The 14953-nt window shown below is 35.5% G+C and overlaps 1 protein-coding gene across 9 annotated transcripts in view; it reads right to left on the bottom strand.

Annotated features, from left to right (window-relative positions):
- Positions 1-14953, bottom strand: part of APC (APC regulator of WNT signaling pathway) — a 206889-nt gene that overhangs the window by 116396 nt on the left and 75540 nt on the right. For all 9 annotated transcript variants that reach the window (XM_037802249.1, XM_037802247.1, XM_037802252.1 and 6 more), the window contains exon 2: positions 3833-3985. In XM_037802249.1, coding sequence (XP_037658177.1) covers positions 3833-3967 — 135 coding nt within the window. In that variant the 5' untranslated portion in view covers positions 3968-3985. The remainder of the gene's footprint in view (positions 1-3832; positions 3986-14953) is intronic.

Here is a 14953-nt window from a genome sequence, read left to right as displayed (position 1 = left end):
ACTTGGAATACTTAGCTGAGGAGATCTCCAGACTACGTGTGGAGGACGTATCCTGGCTTCTCCTTGCAGCTTATAGTAAAATGCGAGCAGAGAGAGATAAACTTAGAACTGAACTCTTGGGTTCAAAGAAACCAGAAGTTGATCGCTTGGAAAATTACGAGCTTCCAGGGGGTGGAATCCCTGTAGCTACAGCCCAACATGAGGATGTAACCAAACATGGAACCCAGCCGCCATTTCAGTACAAGCCAAGATTGGAAAAGGAGTTAAGCAGAAAGGATTTGTGGAAACTCCTATTGTCTGATGGCTTTGACCCCTGCATGCTTCATGCAAAGCCAACAGAATTTTTGCGAGATCTTTATAGACGGAGCCATTGCCGGTCTGGACTGGAGGAGACAGACAAGGAACAAACTGAAGGAAAAATTTCTTCAAAGACAGAGCCATGGAGGTTGAGGTCTGGAGTCAAGAGGTCTCGGGCTGGGAGAGCGGAGCAGCCCACATGCATGGAAAGGGTGAGTTTGCCCTGGAGGTCGAGGGCAGGCTTTCCGCCTCGATGCTCTGGAAGAGTTTTGCCACCTCAGGTCCCAAAGAGGGTGGAGCACATTTCCAGGGAATTGAGGAGAGCCTGGCTGCCACCACACTGTTCTGAAGGGGTTAAGCGTGTGCCCCGGAGATGGAAGGGAATCCGGGAGCTGCCCCGAGGTTTGAGGAGGGTGGAGCCGAGAAGGTGGTCTCCCCAATGTGTGGAAATGTTGGAGCACTCACCCAAGCATTTGGAGAGAAAAGGGCTGCCACAAAGGCCCTTAGGAAGGGTTAGACTCCCGCTCTCTCAAGCCCCAAGGATGCAACATCGTTCTGTTAATGACTCTCAGACTTTGAAATCTAAGGGAGTTTGTCCTGTGGGTTTTAGGAACTGTTTTGCTCCTGTTAACCCTGTTTTCCTTACTGTTTCTCCTTATGGCAATGGAAATGTTTATCCTATGAATGTCTCTCCTTTGTATATTAGAAGCACATAACTTGTTCTAGGTTCACAGATCCACAGCTAGAGGGGAATTATGCCTTAGGACTGACCAAGCCTAAACTGATTTTGATGGGATTTTGTGTTTAACTTTTGTTACTGAAATGATTTAAGTTTTTGTGATATTGTGATGGAATGAATATATTTTGTGTATTTGGAAAGATAATGTCATTTTGGGTGCCAGGGGGTGGAATGTGCCAGTTTGAATGTATTGTGTTCCCCAAATGCCATTATCTTTGTGGTCTTGTGGGACAGACGTTTTGGTGCTGGTTAGATTTGCTTGGAATGTGCCCCACCCAGCTGTGGGTGGTGACTTTGGTGGGATACTCCCATGGAGGTGTGACCCCACCCATTCAGGGTGGGCCTTGATCAGTGGAGCCATATAAAACATGCTGACTCAAACAGACTGAACAGAGTGCAGCTGTGAGTGACGTTTTTAAGAGGAGCAAGCTTGCTAGAGAGGAACATCCCAGGAGAAAGCCATTTTGAAACCAGAACTTTGGAGCAGACGCCAGCCATGTGCCTTCCCAGCTAAGAGAGGTTTTCCGGACGCCATTGGCCATCTCCAGTGAAGGTACCCGATTACTGATGTGTTACCTTGGACGTTTTGTGGCCTTAAGACTGTAACTGTGTAGTGAAATAAACCCCCATTTTATAAAAGCCTATCCATCTCCGGTGTTTTGCAGTCTGCAGCATTAGCAAACTAAAACACTTACTTTGCTTGATATTTGTTTTTAGTTTGCAGCAGTTTTACTATAATGTGCATAGTTTCCCTTTTTAAAAAATTTTCTTGCTTGGGGGGTTCATATAGCTTCTTGAATAATGTGCAACTAATTATACTGATTTGGATAAAAAAAAAAAAAAAAAAAGATTACATAATGTACTCCAGAGTCTAATAAGTGATTTTGGGAAATTAACCATTGCTTCGAATTAACTTTAATCTAATGTGGAAGTGGCAATGACTCCAAAATTGTCTTTTTTACAAATCAAGATTCTAAGACAAAATAAGCAGGTTTTGGTTCCAGCTCTTTCATAGTTTGAATTCTCTTAGGAAAGAGATACATAAACAATCTCATTATAATGCTGTAAACCAAACAGCACAACCCTAAAGAAATATGTAGAAAGATTTGCAAGGCTGTTTGCAGAAGCACATGCTAAATAATAATCAATTCACAGTTAAATTCAGACAAATATAAAGTGCCAACATTCACAATACATACTACATGTACTACTTGACAGTCCACTATAGAAATTCAAGAGTCTGACTTGGATTGTTACTCTGAGACACATTCCACTTCTGCATGCATACAGACCTAGGAGGTAAGTTAAAATACCTACCAAACAATTAAACTTGGAAAAACTTGTACTACAAAATAGACATTCATATAGGTATACCAGGGTGAGTAATCTACAAAATGTACCACCAACATAGATGAAAAGGTAGTCCTACTGGGAATTTTAAAATTCTGTACCTTTAAAATTTTAAAAACATATGCCAGGTAAAATAGTCTTAGAAAATCTGTGTTGATCTGTGTTAAAATGTCAAAATATTCTTTTTGAACCTGTTAGGTAATTAATTTGCCTGTTAAATGGCCAACCAGTTTGTGGTAGGAAAAAAATAATTTTTGTTTATAGTCTTCCTTAATTTCTAAAGGATTCGAAGTATAAATCTTGGAGATCTGTCTTTGCTGGGGACAATTTCCCATAGAAATAGGCAGAATAGAAATGATTTATAGATGGATAGATAAAATAGATGTCCTAGAACATGAGTAAAAAGTTGAACCATTATGATACCAAATACAAAGGGTAAGAGAGGAGCAAAAATAGTTACATAAGTGATACACAGAAGCCTGAAGAACGAGGGACCTTGAAATGCATAACAAGTAAAAAGAACTAGAAGAGAATAGAAAATAAGTAAGGAATAAAAGTAGTAAGCAAACAGGAAGAACAGGGTTAGGAACTCAGATGTTAAAATAGCCCAGGGGTAGAAACAACACAAAGAAGGAAGAATTTTAAAAAGGGAAGGCGGTAACATTTTGGTTGATGATCTCAAATACACAGTTATACAGTTCATGAGAAGAGAATCTGCTTAAATTACTGGGAATCAAAATAGACAAAGTTTTAATGTTGATTCCTTTGAAACCAGAACATATTTCACCACTGTAGAAGGAACATTTTATAACTTTTCTTGGAGGTCACCACAGCTTCTCAATGTTATCTGGCAAACCAATTTTAGGACTTGAAAGTACCATGGAAATCATCTATGCTAGTGCAATGTCTTATTATTTTCCAAATAAGACAACTTAAGTCCAGAAGGGTTAAACCAAATGTCACACAGCACAGTCTGTGACAAAGCTAGAAAACATACCAGGTAAACTTTGAGTTCAGGGCTCTTCCCACTAGGACACCCTGATTCTCTGGATCATCTATCACTGTAGCACTTATATGGTGACAAGAGCTGAGGGAGTTGGAGGTTGGGATATACTCAAAATTTTGTTGTGAGGCTAGTTTCTCTGTTCACTAGAAAACAAAGCTTCAGTATAATGATATACTGTATAAGTTGGTCTCTTATTTTTCAGCCTGTAAATAACTAAGAAATAACTAACTAGTTACTGGAATTTTTAATTTTTCTTTTTATGATTCACTGGATGAATCCAGTATATCTGATTTAAAAATAGCAATATTAACTTTTGCAAGAAAGAGTTTACATATTACTGCTTAACTTTTAAGTAATTAAAGTGTCTTGTCCCCAAGTTTACAAGAGGGAATACTGAATAAAAATGGATAAACTACAATGAAAAGTCACAGTCTTGATACCTTCATATTAGATGCCTCAGTTTCCAGTTTTGTAAGATGATTGGAATTATCTTCTAGCTCTTGTCGAAGATTTGAGTTCTCCATCTTCAGTGCCTCAACTTGCTTTAACAACTGATCATATGAAGCTGCAGCCATCCTTGGCTACCCTTGGACCTATAAGGTTAAAAAGGATTTTGAAATTCACTACTCAAAAATAAAATAAAATAGTGGCTGCTTGTTTACAAAGAAAGGGATAAAAGAAACAAAACTCTCCAGGCATGTATTAGGAAGAATTCTGTGTGCATATGCTAGTTTCAGTCTCAAAATCGTATTGTTCAAGTAGCAGCATCTTTGTAAGAGAATGAAAAATTGGGTTCTTAGTTGAAAACAAACAGGACTAGAATAGAAGAGAACTTCAGTAGTGTTTGACTAATTTGCCTTTTCACAGGTGGATGAAATTTACATCAGGCTAGAATTTTTTTCAAGGTTTTAAAGGTATTTTATCCAGTTTTACAAGCAAATTTAGGAAACGTAATCACTGATAAAAATGTATTCATATTGGAAATATTAATTTATTTCTAGATTTTGTCCAACAGTTAAGACTTAACCCAGATTTTTTTCTTCAGAAAATGTTAAGAATTAAGCTGTAATACTCTCAGAAAAAGAGTCACAGAATTTTAAAGCCAGAAAGGATTAATGAGATTAGGTAGTCCATATTATCAGTTCTCATTTAATAAAAGCCATGTCTTAAACATTATCGATGCATTGGGAAATATTTCTGAAGAAGACCTCATTTAACCAAAATGGAGATGAAAGAGAACATTAGATTGACACTACAAATCTTACTGATAGGAAGATGATAAACAAGAATTACTAATATAAAATCTATTACATTTATTTAAAAAGATGAATATGATAGACCATGCTATGACATGTGTGTGTGATCTTGGGACCCAGTGTGCTCAGAATGAAGCCAAAGGACAATATGGATGATCTCAGGCGCAGAGATTATCAGAAAGAAGTGAAGTAGAGTCTGGCAGTGATTGTGAAAAAAAGAGGGGAGAAAAGGAAGATGCAGAGGACAGCCAGGTAATAAGAGGTCCTTGGCATAAAGAATTATAGAATATTTGGAATTATATTAAGATTAACTGAATAAGATTCAGAAGACCAAGACTTTTTTTAGTTTAATCCCAATCTCACTTTGGAATAGCTAAAAATTCTGCCTTTCTTAATTTTTTAATTACTAAAATGTATTGCAAATTGTACTTAAGCAATACTTTAACATCTTGACATAAAAAAAAATCCTTCTTTAATGAAATCCACTATACGGAATAAGGCAAACAGGATAAACCTTTGGCTAGTCATGGTAACTGGAAGACCCCTAACAAATAAAATCAAGGGACTCAGATCCAGCCAGCTCTTCAATGGCTAGAGTGAATGATAAAACAAGTGTAACCGAATCAGACCTGACAAGGAAGGGGAGCCCTGGGAGATGGGGATCATCTACAAAAGCCTTTAATAAAACCTGAACAGAATGAGCACTAGACTAGTAGTTGGAGAGCTGAGTCTTAGTATCAGGTTTGGTTATGGTTTAAACCTTTGCCCCTTCATTTTAATTCCTTTCACTATCTGTAAAATGGACATTTACTATCTGTTCTAATATAACTCACAGGGATACTGCTAGGATTCAGTAACAAAAGGTTGTCTGAAAAATAAAAATGCTATATAAGCTATATTATGAAAATATACAGTAACATAACTTCCTTAGTCAGACTTAAAGTGGATCTGTTATAAAACCCTTCCCTGTATAGTGTTCCCTAAATTAATTTACAATTTTACATAATCCCAATACAAATACTATATAAGATTTGTTTTGTTTTGCTTTCTGCAGCTAGTCATTTGAAAGAAACAAATGAGCAAAATTAGCCAGAAAAATCTGAAAAAAGAGCACAGAGTACAACTAACACATAAAAATATTGTACAAAGCCTTTATAATTAAGAGTATGTAGTTGTTAACTGTACTGTTATCAATAGGTTAATTTCTTAGTTTTGGTATCTGTACTATGGATATGTTATGCTGTTAACCTGAGGTGAAGCTGAGTGAAGGATATGTGGAACACTATACTATTTTTCCAACTTTCGGCAAGTCCAAAGTTATATAGAAATGAAAAACTTTTATTTTAAGCTATGGTATTAACATATGAATACATAAGTCATTAGAATACAATACAAAATTCAGACATAAACACATGCAAAAGTATATAATAAAGGGTAGCATCGCAAATCCCTGTGAAAAGATGAATTTTTAAATAAACGGTGCTGGGTTAACAAGACAGCCAAGGGGAAAGATAAAATTGCATCTATTCCTTTATAGCACACATTAGAAAACATTGCAAAAGGAACAGAGATTTAAACATTTAAAAAAAAACCCAGAAGAAATTATGCACATGCTAGAACATGAGTGAAATTCCTCTTTAATCTCTCTGAGGGGAAAACTTTTATAATTACGACTTAAATTCCAGAAATAATAAGGGGAAGAAGAAATTTTTGACTACGTAAAAGTAAAAGAAAACAAACAAAAAGAACATCTAAAACAACAACAAACTTACACATTGCAAATGACACTAGAGGCAAAGTAAAAAGACAAACTGAGAAAAAACTATTAGCAACCTATCACTGACAAAAGGTTAATAAAGCAAGAATCAAGCATTTATTTTGCTTTTGCTGAATGAACTGTACCACTACCTAGGTAACCAAAGAGTAGTGGAGGGGAGTTTTCTTTCTATGGGAATTTCTCTACAAAATTATTCCAGCTAACAAAAAAGAACAGTAATAGAATTGGGAAATCACCACAGTGCAACTCCTGGAGGCTGATCATCAATGGCTCCTAACAATGTATGTCTCCTGATAGTAGGATACACCACTCTATGAAGCAGTCTTGCTAAAAAATGTGAACCTGAATCTGACCAAATCACTGCTGTCCAATGGAACTATAATATGAGCCACACGTATGTTTTAAAATCAAGTGAAATTCATTTTAATATATTTTATTTAACCCAGCATATCTAAAATTTTATTTTAACATGTAATCAATATTTTTTAAATTATGAGATATTTTGTATTCTTTTCCTGGAAAAAAATCTGGTGTACATTTTACATTTATAGTACATCTCAATTCAGACTAGCTGTATTTCAAGAGCTCAATAGCTACATGTTCCCAGTGGATCCTGTAATGGATGGTGCAGCTACAGATCTCACTACAAATTTATAGAAAATACAGAGAACATCAGAACTGGTTAACTTATATCACAAATTTCAAGCTGTGGAAAACTCCAAGGGGCAAACAACCCCCCCCCTTTTTTTTCCAATAAATAAATTGCAAGAGAAAGAAAAAAAAGAGGAATCTAAAGGTTAAAGAAACTTAAGAAACATATTAACCAATTCCAATATATGAACCTTTTCTGGAATCTGTACTCAAAAGAACTTTGAAAAACTCACACACATGCGGGTGTGTGTGTGTGTGTGTGTGTGTGAGTGTGTGTGTGTGTGTGTGTAATTTATAGACCAGGGACCACCAAAAATCTGGATACTGAATGGCTATTTCATGCTATCAAGGAATTACTTTCAACTAGATTTAGATGTTAATTATAAGTCCTTATCTTTTAGAGATATGTACTAAAATATTTGATGAAGAGGATTCTGGGAAAATGGCGGCATAGAAAGAAGTGGAAGACCTAGTCTCCCCCAGAACAATTCATAAATGAACAAAAAACTAGTAAATAACCTGGAATGGTAGTGGGGAGACAAACGTGACAGTACACTCAACATCCACCGACATGAATTGGGAGGAATGCCCGAGATCACAGCATAAAATCTGTAAGTAAAATTGCGGACCCGTGCTGAGAGCCGAGAACCTAGAGCCAGGAGCCCCTCCCTCATGGAAGCCGTGCCGTGCACTTTCTCAGCCCAGCTCCAAGTGAGGTTTTAGTGATAACAGCTCAATACAGACAGTGAATCCTCAACAAGCAGACAGAGGCTTTTGGTGATGGCCGACCTTGGGAGAATCGGGGGAAATATTCTGTCTCTCACTCTCTCTCTGTGGAGAAAACCTCGGCTGCTCTCAGCCCACAAGGAGTTGCACTGGAGACGGCCTCACACAACCTGCATTCTGAGGCGAGCTGAGAGCCCCACGGCACAGCCAAGTGGCCCAGGGCTTCCCTAGAGGGACGGCGCACACTGATGACGTAGCACGGCATTTTCTCTCGGCTGAGGGGGGATCGCGGCTGGGAGGGGGGATCCGCTCAGAGAACCCAGAAGCGCTACGCGAAGTCTGGTGGTTTATGGGACACGGAGAGAGAGCTGCCCCTCCTCCCTGACCACCCGTGCGCGCACCCCACATTCAGGGCGGGCCACTCCAGCGGCGCACCCAGGCTGAGCTCTCCAACTGAACATACAAGAATCATTTCCCCACACTACTGACTAGAGGGATATAGGTGGCTCACAGACGCCATCTGCTGGTTACCTAGAGAAAGTGCACGTCACCAAGCTGTGTCTCTGAAAAATTAGATCGATATCCTTTAAGAACCCTATCAAGCAAAACAAATGCCAAGAGGCCAAAAACAACAGAAAATCTTAATGCATATGATAAAACCAGACGATATGGAGAATCCAGCTCCAAACACACAAATCAAGATTTCGGAAGAAACATTATTCCTCGCAAAATTAATTAAAGAGGTACAATCAAAGAATGAAAACATGGCAAAGGATTTAAAGGAAATCAAGAGGACCATGGCCCAGGACATAAGCGCCATAAAAAAGACCCTAGAAGAGCATAAAGAAGACAGTGCAAGAGTAAATAAAAAAATAGAAGATCTTATGGAAATAAAAGAAACTGTTGGCCAAATCAAAAAGACTCTGGATACTCACAATTCAAGACTAGAGGAAGCTGAACAACATCTCAGTGTCCTACAAACCCACAGAACAGAAAATGAAAGAACAAAAGAAAGAATGGAGAAAAAAATTGAAAAAATCGCAATGGATCTCAGGGATACGATAGATAAAATAAAACATCCAAACTTAAGACTCATTGGTGTCCCAGAAGGGGAAGAGAAGGGTATAGGTCTAGAAAGAGTATTCAAAGAAATTGTTGGAGAAAACTTCCCCAACCTTATACACAATATAAACACACAAAGCATAAATGCCCAGCAAACTCCAAATAGAATAAATCCAAATAAACCCACCTCAAGACATATTCTGATCAGACTCTCAAATACTGAAGAGAAGGAGCAAGTTCTGAAAGCAGCAAGAGAAAAGCAATTCACCACATACAAAGGAAACAATATAAGACTAAGTAGTGACTACTCAGTGGCCACTATGGAGGCAAGAAGGCAGTGGCATGACATATTTAAAATTCTGAGAGAGAAAAATTTCCAGCCAAGAATACTTTATCCAGCAAAACTCTCCTTCAAATTTGAGGGAGAGCTTAAATTTTTCACAGACAAACAAATGCTGAGAGACTTTGCCAATAAAAGACCTGCCCTACTTCAGATTCTAAAGGGAGCCCTACCAACAGAGAGACAAAGAAAGGAGAAAGAGATATAGAGAGTTTTAACAGACATATATAGTACCTTACATCCCAAATCACCAGGACACTCATTTTTCTCTAGTGATCACAGATCTTTCCCCAGAAGGGACCATAAGCTGAGACATAAAACAAGCCTCAAGAAATTTGAAAAAAAAAAAAAAAAAAAAAATTGAATATACTCAAAGAACATTCTCCAAACACAATGGAATACAAATAGAAGTCAATAATTTTTGAACTATAACTCCACTATTTACTTCCTACATGATAAAAAATACACAAACTCTAAGGACAAATCAATGGTTTTTGAACTCAATGTAAAATATGTAATTTTAGACAACTATATAAAGGTGGGAGAATGAAGGAGTATAGGAACATAGTTTATGTGCCCTATTGAAGTGAAGGTGGTATCAAAGAAAAACAAGATTGATAGAGATTTAAGAGGTTAATTTTAAGCCCCACAGTAAACACAAAGAAATTATCAGAGAATATAACCATAGAGATGAAAAGTAGAGTCTGGATTAAGAGAAATGGGGGAAGGGGCAATGGGAAGTTAAGAAAGGAGTGTAGGGTTGCTGTCTGAGGTGAAGGGAAATTTCTAGTAATGGATGGTGGGAAAGAGCATAACATCATTCTAAATGTGATTAATCCCACTAATGGAAGGCTAGGAAAGGGGCGGAATGGGAAGATTTAGGCTGTATACATGTTTCCACAATTGAAAAAAGAAAAAAAAAAAAAAGACAGTCTAACTAGACGACAATTGAATGCTAAGGATGAACTTGGATGGGATTGGAGGGTGGAGGACAGGTGGCTCAAAGGGACACAGTTTAGACAAAAGGAAAAGGAAATATAGAATGTAAGCATTGTATTATTGTTGAATCTCTTATACTTCTTAGCTGGGCTTAATGGAATTACATAAAAGAATGTTCTTGTTCACGGGGAGTACATACGTGAAATATAGTGGATGTTCAAGGATGTGTGCAGCTAACTCTCATATATTCAGAAGACAGAGAAATATATGATGAATGATAGGGAGGGAGAGAGGGAAAAAAATAATGATGTGACAGCATCTTAAAGTTGGTGGATTAAGCTATTGGGGGAGGGGGGTCAGGGTATGATGGAATTCTGTGTATGGGGCTAGTATTGTTTTTGCAACTATTCATGCAACTTTGAATTTATTTCAAAATAAAATAAAATATAAAAAAATATTTGATGACATGATTTATCACTTAGGATCTTCTTCAAAATAATATGGGAGAGAGAGATATGTAGGGGAGATAGATGAAACAAGTTGGCCATGAGTTGATAATCATTGAAGCTGAGTGATTGGTAGATTGGCGTCATTATACTGCTGTGTACTTCTGCAAATGCTTGAAATTTTCCATAATAAAAAATTTATATATATATATTTTTCCCCACACCATAAACAAAAATAAATTCTAGGTATTTTTAAAACCTGGAGGAACACTACTGAAAGACACAAAGGACTTTAACAAATGAAAAGATAACGTCATGTTTTTCTTAGAGAAGTAAAGTCAGTATCATAAGGATTTCAACTCTCTTTAAGTTAATCTGTAAGCCTGACAAAAATCACAGAAAACCAGAAGTGGGAATTTGGGAAAGGCAGGGGAACCAGACGAATTCTAAAGTTCATCTGAAAATAAACAAGAATACTGAGGAAAACTCTGGAAAAGATGAGTAACTTTGGGGGTTGGGGAGTATCCATATCAGATATAAATACTCTGATCATTAAAAGCATATGGCATTGACCCATATACAGATGGGGAGAGATCAATGGAAAGGAAGTGCAGAAGTAGAATACAGTATAAATATGAATTTAGTAAGCAATAATAGTGCTTCTCAAATTGAGGGAGAAAGATAGCTTTTCCAGTATTAGTATCAGGATAAGTAGGTTATCCACCTCATATCTATACCAAGTTAAAAAAAAAAGAATCACTCTAAGTAAAGTTAAGAGAATAATGACAAACTGGGGAGAAACATCTGCAACTCATTCATAGACAAAGGACTATTCTCTCCTAACATCTTCTAGAAATTGATTTCTTTTAAAAAGCCAATATTTTTAATGCAAAAGAAAACAGATGTTTAATTGAAAAGGGAATACAAATGGCTCCTAACCATATGAAAAAATGCTAAATTTCTCTAAGAAGAGCATGCAAACTAAAACTTCACTGAAGTACTATTTTTCACCTGCATACTGGCAAAACACCAAAATCTGACGACATACTACCTTGGTGAAGCTGCAGAGAGACACTCACATACACTACTGGTAAGAATACAAATTGGCACAAGTCCTAAGAGGGTTACAATTTTGTGTTACTTACCAAAATTAAAAATGCATATCCCTTTAGATCCACATATCTCACTTTTGGGAATCTGTTCTGTGTGTGTATATTTATCTTTTTTCATATTTATCTATGAAATGATGTCTACAGAAAGTTGTAACAGCAAAAGACTGGAAACAACCTGCAACCCGAGAGTTCATAAATAGGAATAGGCTAAATAAATTATGGCATATCTGTAAAATCAAACACTATGAAAATATATGAACATGTAATAAAGAATGAGGAACCTCCCTAAGTACTGAAAAGAAAGCTCTCAAAGTTACTGAAGTGAAAAAAGGTCTAGAACAACGTGTACAATATGTCACTTTTTATGTAACAAGGGAGAAAACAGGAATCAGTCTATATTACATTTGCTTGTATTTGTCTAAACAAACTCTTGAAGTGTATGCATCAAAGTGATTATCCTTTCTTTTTTTAGGAAAGGGGGGACAGGGGACATGAGCAAGATGGAAGACTTTTCAGCATTAAAATTAAAATTTCTAAAAAAACAAGTAAGGAATATACATAGCTGTGAATACAAATAAGACACAACTATAGGCACTGATATGAGAAGATGGCCATGATATATTACTTAGTAACTAAAACAAGGTATAGAATACTATGAATGATGTAATCCTGTTTTAATTTTTAAAATGTACACATATATACCATATGCATAGAAAATAAGATGAAAGGATATATATAAAATTGCTAAAACTAATTACCTATGAGTAGTAGGATTACAATTTTTATTTCTAATTTTTTTATATTTTCAACTCAAATCAAGAGAAAATGATGCCTCTATCTAAAGAAAAGATTCAAAAATTGGAAACATAAAAGTCATGACGAAATACTGATATTAGAGAAAACATTACATGGTACTTTAATGATGAAAACAGACTTTCGTCTTTTAACTAAAGATATTTAAATGGAACATATCCTCTTCTAAGAAGGGTGTTATGGTGGCATGGAGTTGTTTATTTTAATTAATTTGTTAACGGCTGGAAAGGTATGTAGAAGGTCAGAATTCTTGGAAGGAGTGGTGTCTGTTACTAGACTAGGTATAACAGATCTAGGTTTTATTAATAGGAATAATAGAGCAGGTATTTCAAACAGATGGAAAAGTTTCTATTTGGTATAAAAGCATAACTACTTATAAATAAATAGGATATATCCATGCAGTGGAATACTAGGTAGTCATTAGAAAGAATGAGGTTGATTTAAAAAAAAAAAAAAAAGTAACAAAAAAGGGGAGCACTGTCTTATACGGTCCATCAAATTCTAGTAAAATAAAAGGATTGTGTAAAGATTTAAAATGCCACTGAAGGGATATACAAAAATACAATCATTGCCTCTGGAAAAAGGGCTGAGGTCTGCTGAGAAGAAGCCTTCCTTTTGTGAAGTTTTAAGATCAAAACAAAAAGTTGTTTTTTTGAAAAGACTACATTAGATTAGAGAGAGAGAGATCCCCAATAAAAGAAATGAACAAAATTCTTGGGGAGAAAACTGATTCAACAAGAAATAGAAAAACTTACTAGTCCATAACTATTAAAAAATTGGAGAAGCTAAATAAATATATTTCCCCTCCATCTCCTAACTCCAAAAAACTCCAAACCAAATGGGTTTTACAGGTACCTATCAAACTTTCAAAGAACAAAATCATTCAATCTTATACAAACTTTTCCAAGAATAGAACAATAGGAAATACTCCCCAACTCATTCTATGAGACCCATATAACCATGATATGGAAGTCAAAGACAGTATGGAAAAAAAAATTATAGCCTTAATATTATTCGTGAATATTGATGAAATAAAATTTTAATAAATTATCAAGAAACAGAATAGAAGACAATTTAACAATTTATCAAGAAACAGTATACACCAAAGATACTATTGAAGAACCAAGCTGAGTTTACTCCAGGAATGGAAGGACAGTTAAAACATTAGATAAAAATTTATACATGTCATTCACTACATAAAAGGATTAAAGAAGAAAAACAACACTATCCTCTCCTCAATTAGACAAAGAAAAATCATTTAATAAAAATCAACACCTACTCATGACAGAACTCTTAATAACTTGGAAATAGTAGGAAACATAATTCCTTAATAGTGAAATGTTAGTGGCATTCTCTTTAAAATCAAGAACAAAATAAGGATGTCTACTATCACATTTATACAACACAATTCTGAAAGTCATAATTAATATAACTTTATTTTCTTCCACATGGGTAACTTATTACATTGTCACTATTTATTAAACAATTTCTTTTCTACTGAAATGAAATGTTTCTTTTGATCACATGCTGAATTCTCACATATACTTAGTACTATAAACGCACTACATTTTGTATTAATTCAGGACAGATTCACATTTCTACAATCCAGGTCCTTGAATCCAATTTTCCAATTTTCTTCAATAAAAGGTTCTACACATTTCTTATCACATTTATCCTTGGATATTTTACTGTTGTGAATTGCTGTAAATGAAACACCACCACCCCTCACCAGATATTGCCAGTACAGGAAAAAGCTACTGGTTTAATTTAATATAGTTTCCTCATGCAACCCCCTTATCAAATTATCATATGAATGCTAATAGTTTTTCTAGTGGGCTTTCTGGGCACACAATCATATAATCTATAAGAAAAGATATTTTTACATCTTCTTTCCCAATAGTTATACCTCCTTTCTTTTTCTTGTCTTATTCTGGTAGCCTGAAATTTCAAAACGACATTGAAGAATAGTGAAGAACCCTATCTTATTCTTGGTTTTAACAGAAATGGTTACAGTGACCAAATACCTGTTAAACCATTAACAGAAATAGTTTAACAGATATTTCATCATCTAATATTCTCATGCTTAGCTTTTATTAAATAAATTGAACATGTTTAGGTGGTTTCCTTTTGTTCTATTTTACTTAAAGGCTTTCATTAAGAGTGGTTACTGAACGCTTTTTAACAGCATCTTTGATATAATCACATATTTTTTTTTATTTGTTGATGAGTTTAATTATGTTATAAGATTTCCTAATGTTGACCATCCTCCATTCCTGGAATAAATCCCATTTATTCATTATATTTTATCCTTTTACTAGTCTGTAGCACTTCATTTTAAAAATATTTCACTTGGAATTTTTATAAGAGAAATCAGTGCATGGTTTTTATAAAACCATAAAAGATATTCATAAAAGAAACCAGTATGTAGTTTAAAATTTT

Source organism: Choloepus didactylus, chromosome 13 (genome assembly GCF_015220235.1).
Source record: "Choloepus didactylus isolate mChoDid1 chromosome 13, mChoDid1.pri, whole genome shotgun sequence".
Lineage (NCBI taxonomy): Eukaryota > Metazoa > Chordata > Mammalia > Pilosa > Megalonychidae > Choloepus > Choloepus didactylus.
The sequence above is the reverse complement of the archived record's forward strand: the minus strand, read 5'-3'. Positions and strand labels throughout refer to the sequence as shown.